The 6,547-nt window shown below is 41.7% G+C and overlaps 1 protein-coding gene across 2 annotated transcripts; it reads right to left on the bottom strand.

The window, feature by feature from the left end:
• Positions 1-1,144: 1,144 nt before the first annotated feature.
• Positions 1,145-6,033, bottom strand: LOC115121640 (uncharacterized). 2 transcript variants are annotated; one of them, XM_029650752.2, is made up of 5 exons: positions 5,685-6,033; positions 4,984-5,091; positions 4,595-4,893; positions 4,104-4,330; positions 1,145-1,803 (listed from the first exon to the last, which is right to left on the bottom strand). In XM_029650752.2, exons 1-5 carry the CDS (start codon positions 5,749-5,751, stop codon positions 1,701-1,703), a joined length of 804 nt encoding a protein of 267 aa, XP_029506612.2. In that variant the 5' UTR covers positions 5,752-6,033; the 3' UTR covers positions 1,145-1,700. The 2 variants fall into 2 exon arrangements, with proteins under 2 accessions (XP_029506612.2, XP_029506613.2); XM_029650753.2 differs by having other exon boundaries at positions 4,996-5,091.
• Between the last annotated feature and the right edge of the window lie 514 nt (positions 6,034-6,547).

The following is a 6,547-nucleotide window of genomic DNA, read 5'->3' as shown; positions in this document are numbered from 1 at the left end:
CAAATGCAACAGTCAGCCATGGTTCTCAAAAAGGAAGGTTGGTACAGGACTGTACATGGTTCATAAACAAAAAAATGCTCCTCTCTAGACTACCACAGAGATATGCTATGAGATGGTTGTAATGGAATTCAATTGTGAAGGAATACATAGAAGTGAAATAGCAGCAATGCTGCAGAGTACTTGGGTTGTCTGAAAACACAAGCCATCAAATCCTTGCTTCCTCCGTCCTTACCTCAATATACTTCTCAAAGCAAATGAGGCGGCACTCCTGCTCCTCCCCAGAGCTTGGAGGAAACAAGGATTTAGGACAGCTAGGAACATTTTCAGACACCATTATGGACGCTGAGGAAACGAGAGCGTTCTGATAATTAAGCAGTTGCCAAGGACACTGATAACACACTGCAGAGATGGCAACACCCTCCTGTGTCCTGCGACGTACACTAATCACAGTGTTTGAGTGTGAACACAAGGCTTCATCTGCTGCGGGATTGAATCATCTTCCTTCAGATTGCACTTCCAAAAAGCAATGTTACTGCTAGAACTGGATGTACTGCCACACATCTGGTGATGAAGCTTTTCATGTGAGTGTAAACGAATTAGCGGGCAAGGCTAGATTTCATTCTCCTCATTCGTTCAGCATTAACCATTGGGTATTTCTGAATGCCAGTGTACTGTGCTGGGTTTAAACAGTTGTTGGTGCTCAGGATAAATCATGTAACATGGGCTCCACACAGTGGTGGCACAGGGAAAAGGAAAATCAGACACCGTCACTGAGCAAAGGGCAACCAACTACCGCAGTGCTCAGCAGAAAACATTGAGGAACATTCTGATGGAAATATGTAATTAGAACATAATGTCCCCAGTGACGTGCAGACTGAGGAATCATGAATAGAACTGATGTGTCGCTGTCCCACTTCTATTGCGAGGAAGTATCGCTAATGTTGATGAGATGTCACAGTCAAAACAAGAAGAAAATGCCATTCTCCTCACATGCTTGCACTGAACCTCTGTCCTCTGAATTAGGCAAAATACAAGGGGAAAACCAGCTAATTAATTCAGTAACAAAGCAGGTCTCCAAAGTCTCAAAACAGTAAATCAGTGTCATGTGTTTTAGAGGAGACAAAACCAGAAAGTCACAACAATGTCGAAAAACTAAGTAGAATTTTATTAAATTAGATTCGATTTTATCAAAATGTCAAGTTTCCAGGATGAAGAAAACAGTGCAAAACAGTTACTTTAGACAAATATTTACAAAACAGGTAGCATTCAGCCAAGTTGAAATAAGGCAGCTGTTTCATGTATCGTGGCATCTTTCAACACATCCACAAAAACATCCCCCACATAAAATATATTGGTGAAAAGGACAGTTCATAATTTCCCTATGACAGCATTTCACATGTTAAAGGCCATTTCATAATTTCCTTGTGATAACATTCAATAGTTCAATGGCAATAAACACATTTTACAAAACAACAAATATAAAAATCTTAAATTCATATTTAAAAAACAGCATACCAAAATTCAAAGCTCTCTTGTATTTACTCTAAGGGAATACTGTAGGCAAGGGGAATAGCGCAACACAAGGCAAGGATACCAAACATAATTGAATGGCAACCACTGATATACGCTGTTCAATAGTGCAACCCCATAGACTTGGAAGCCGTGCTGATTGTTGTCAGCTGATCTTAGTGTTGGCCATTTCAGTGGGTGTTCATGGAACAAACCTGTGCTTCACCGAGGCTTCTCTCCAGCTCCTGAATACAAGGAGAGATCAACTGACTGTGCAGCTGTGCCATTTTAAACCTGAAGGAAAGAGTTATAGAAAAGAAGAGTTGAAAGGAGCAGTATTCCCACAGATTTCTCTTCAGTTGGCAAGAAAAAGTATATGAATCCTTTGGAATTACCTGGATTTCTGCATAAAATTGGTCATCAAATTTGATCTGATCTTCATCTAAGTCGCAACAATAGACAGTGTGCTTAAACTAATACGCACATTGTATTTGTCTATATTGAATACATCATTTAAACATTCACAGTGTAGGTTAGAAAAAGTATGATAACCTCTAGGATAATGACTTCTCCAAAAGCAAATTGTTGTCAAGAGTTCTTTAACCTGGAGTCCGATCAATGAGACGATTGGAGATGTTGGTTAGAGCTGCCTTGCCCTATAAAATACACACACAATTTGAGTTTGCTATTCACAAGAAGCATTGCCTGATGTGAACCATGCCTCAAACAAAAGAGATATCAGAAGACCTAAGATTAAGAATTGTTGACTTGCAAAAAGCTGGAAAGGGTTACAAAAGTATCTCTAAAAGCCTTGATGTTCATCAGTCCACGGGAACACAAATGGTCTATAACTGAAGTACAGCACTGTTGCTACTCTCACTTGGAGTGGCCGTCCTGCAATTATGACTGCAAGAGCGCAGCGCAGAATGCTCAGTGAGGTTAAGAAGAATCAGCTAGACTTACAGAAACCTCTGCTAATATCTCATCTGTTGATGAGTCTACAATACGTAAAACAAGAATGGTGTTCACAGGAGGACACCACGGAAGTAGCCACCGCTGTCCAAAAAAAACCATTGCTGCACGTCTGAAGTTTGCAAAAGTGTACCTGGATGTTCTGTGGACAGATGAAATTAAAGTTGAGTTGTTCGGAAGGAACACACAACACTGTGTGGAGAAAAAAAAGGAAAAGCACACCAACATCAAAACCTCATCCCAACTAAAGTATGGTGAAGGGAGCGTCATAGTTTTGGGCTGCCTAGCTGCCTCGGACTGGACAGCTTGCTATTATCGACGGAAAAATTAATTCCCAAGTTTATCAAGACATTTTGCAGGAGAATGTTAGGCTGTCTGCCAATTGAAGCTCAGACGTTAGGTGATGCAACAGGACAATGACCCAAAACACAGAAGTAAATCAACAACAGAATGGCTTCAACAGAAGAAAATACACCTTCTGGAGTGGCCTCATCTCAAGAGTCCTGACCTCAACCCGATTGAGATGCTGTGGCATGACCTCAAGAGAGCGGTTCACACCAGACATCCCAAGAATATTGCTGAACTGAAACAGTTTTGTAAAGAGGAATGGTCTAAAATTCCTCCTGATCGTTGTGCAGGTCTGATCCTCAACTACAGAAAACTTTTGGTTGAGGTTATTGCTGCCAAAGGGTCAACCAGTTAATAAATTCAAGGGTTCACATACTTTTCCCACCCTGCACTGTGAATGTTTACACAGTGTTCAACACAGACATGAAAACAATTGTTTGTGTGTGATTAGTTTAAGCAGAGTGTTTGTCTATTGTTGTGACTGAGATGAAGATCAAATTGTATGACCAATTGATGCAGAAATCCAGGTATTTCCGAAGGGTTCACATAGGTTTTCTTGCCACTGTAGGTGTATTTTACTCCCGGTGTTTCCATTAGGAAAAAGTTGTGCCGGTCAAATGTCCAAACATATTTCAATTTGCCAGACTGTGATGCCAATGTGCAGTTTCTCTAGAGAAAAATCAGATCAAGCACAGGCTGGACGATGTAGTAGGAGGTTGTAATTTCCAACAGGCCAATGTTTTACATAGTTCAGCGCAGAAAACGTGGTAATTAACTACAATGACCATAATCCATTTGCCCGGTCTGTGTTTTTACACAACTTATTTACACGAGGTAATAAAGCTAGAATCCATAATGTTTCTAGGCGCACTGGTGCTCCTAAATTAGAATTCCAGGCCACAGCAGAATATGTAGGGACATATGCGAGTAAAATGGTCACACTGTGGAGCCTTGAGCCTCGTCTGTCACTCAATTTGTGAGCCAGTACCAGTAACAGTGTTGCAAGTTTGCTATAGCAGGAGGTCAAGACTAACAGGCGGAGTTGACAGACTAGAGATATACGATTAAAAAACAACCAGAACCAACCTCCATGCATAGCAAAAGTGACTTTATAGAGCATATTTACTTTTCAATGTTTATTTCTGGTTTTATGCATTTTTACCATCCACACGTTGCCAATTCTCAGGCAACAGAAACACCAGTTTAAACTCAATACAGTGTTAACAATTCAAGCATGACCTGTGAAAAGGTTCCAAAGAAAGGAGGACTCTTACCTCCTGTGCAGCTCTATGGCTTTGCTGGGGTCTGGGCAGTAGTGCTGTAGAGCTGTGATGCAGTGGGCTGCCAGCATGCTGTAACACTGTTCCCTCACCAAGTTGTGGCTGCTGGTGTCCCACTGTGGCAGCTCACTGGTGTACCTCCACGCCACTAGGGCGTGCTCCAGAGCAGACTCCCACTCCTCGTTCTGCAGCAGCAGCTGACCCCACTCCTGGCAGGAAACCTGAGAGGAAAAAGACAAGGTTCGTTAAAACACACAGCAGGTGATGCAGCGTAGTACCAATCACCATGACAACCCAGAATGTCTAGCTATTAAACAATCTTAGAAGTCCATCTTAAGTCACACACAATCAGCGTGAATAAAGTTAGTGTAAATCTTAAAAGACGTATATTATTTACTGCAAGGAGATTCAACTTCAGGTCAATTACCCGAGTTAGTCACATAAGGGCAACTTAAAGAGCATAAAACAAAAATGTTGATACTCACTTTAAACACCACCAGGTGTGGATATGCCTTTCTGTAACAGTGTGCGTCTCTGTTGGACCCCAGGCGTGAGTAGGGTATAGATCTGTAGACATTGGTCTTCTTCAGGTGCAAGTCCTCCTGTAACGGCTTCAGGTCTGTAGTGAGGGCTCTGGGCTCCTGCCTCTGCCCCTGTTCTACTAGGATGAAAGATCTTATGAGCTGCACAAGCTGCTGGTTGGACATGGGCGTCTGGTCATCTTCCATTCTTTCACTTTGGGCCTCACTCCGACTACTTCCTGTTCTGTATATGGCTGGGTCCACTGCAAAACATACACCACCGTATTGGTCACAGGCCAACTAATATAAGACTAGGAACTGAATGACATGATCCATTTCATTTGTTTACTAACATGAATGCCCACGTTTTGAATTGCTGGTCAGGTTTCTGCCTCTAGAAGTGGTTGAGAATGGAGCTATGCGTGAACTTAGAACCTCCAGGTAGGACCTTCTCATTCGAGCTGCAAAAAAAACAACATTCGGCATAACTTTAGAGTGCATGTGTCTACTAACGTTACAGGATCAAAGTTAACCCAGTTACAATATTATTCTAGCTGTACTAGAAAGGAAGGCAGATGCAATGTTTTGGTACTTGCATAAAACAAAAATAATGGTCATGTCTTGATGAATTAAGCTACAAACAGCTCACCCACAATCTTTATTACTTAGCTAAATGTCCAATATCAGCTAGTTATAACTAGGTAAAGTTGTTAGCAAAGGCTAACAATAGGTACCATGTGTCAATGCAATTGCTAACTCAAAGCTGGCTAACTAGCTAGTTGCCCACACAAGTTAAAAATGACTTATTTCCATTATTAGCAAATTGACACAATTTGATTGTTCAGACTCGGTGTTTTATTGGATCTTACTGGCTGACTTCATTGTTATGATTCAACATATTTAGAAAATAAGGTAGCCGCTATTTAGCCACATTTGTTCCTGGCGCGCGCTTACTTTACCAAGGACAGCTGTTGTGATGCTGCAGTGGAGGGAAATGTAGCTGGCTAGACAGCGAACGTTACCTACTTTATGAAGTTGTTGAAGTCAGACGTACCTGCAATTTTCGGCTGTGGAGCTGGGATTTCCATCAGGGCACGTCTTGAGTGACATATGGTTGCCATATTAGATACTTTGGATCAAAACGACAGACCTCTTGCAAAATGTTTGCCAGTTATGTTGTTAACGTTAGCTGTCTAGCTAGCTAGGAAACTGTCTAGTAGTGTGCAGCCAACAAACTGTAAAGGTTGTACTAATAACACGCAGCTACCGCCTGCCAAGTACCTCAAATAAATGCCATAAATTTAAATAGTTGCTGGCAAAGCTGTTCTCCCGCGAATGTATGACAAAATACTGCCGCAAGAATTTAGCGCGCGGTCGTGGTTCATTACCCATCAACCTGATTGGTCAATGTCGAAACAGGCGCGTGCATTTTTATTGGCGAATGGGATCTTGAATTGCGCTGTGTTGAAATACCCCAAAATAATAACTGCTTAAATACAGTAGGCCGACACTTGTACTGTTGTGAAATAGGACTTACGTAGCCATTTGTGAAGTGGTTGAAGTCTGACATACCTGACATTTTTGGCTGGGGGATAGTTAGCTAGCTACTTTATAGTAAAAAGACACAGACTTTGCAAACATTTGACCAGTTCTGTTGTGGGCGACCATTGATGCACTTTCTTTTAATAACATGCAGCTGCCAAGTAGAAAACAAATGTATTATGGTAATAGTCATTGCTATGAATTTAAAAATCTTCTTCTGTGGGGTTTATTGGAGGTTGGCATCCAACGTTATGAAGCATTACCGCCACCTACTGTACTGGCCTCTTACGAAAAAAGATTGCAGTAAGAGTGCAGTATAAACTGGGTGGTTCGAGCCCTGAATGCTGATTGGCTGACAGCCGTGGTATATCAGAC

Source organism: Oncorhynchus nerka, linkage group LG2, assembly GCF_034236695.1.
Source record: "Oncorhynchus nerka isolate Pitt River linkage group LG2, Oner_Uvic_2.0, whole genome shotgun sequence".
NCBI classification, from domain to species: Eukaryota; Metazoa; Chordata; class Actinopteri; order Salmoniformes; family Salmonidae; genus Oncorhynchus; species Oncorhynchus nerka.
Note: the sequence above shows the minus strand (reverse complement) of the source record. Positions and strands in the feature narration are given on the sequence as shown.

Bases quoted from the DNA above. Each gene is read 5' to 3' on its own strand.
- LOC115121640 (XM_029650752.2), bottom strand. From the start codon at position 5,751: ATGGCAACCATATGTCACTCAAGACGTGCCCTGATGGAAATCCCAGCT. The intron at 5,092-5,684 runs GTACGTCTGACT...TTTTTTTTGCAG, and splicing joins TCCACAGCCGAAAATTGCAG to CTCGAATGAGAAGGTCCTAC. The intron at 4,894-4,983 runs GTTAGTAAACAA...TATGTTTTGCAG, and splicing joins TTCAAAACGTGGGCATTCAT to TGGACCCAGCCATATACAGA.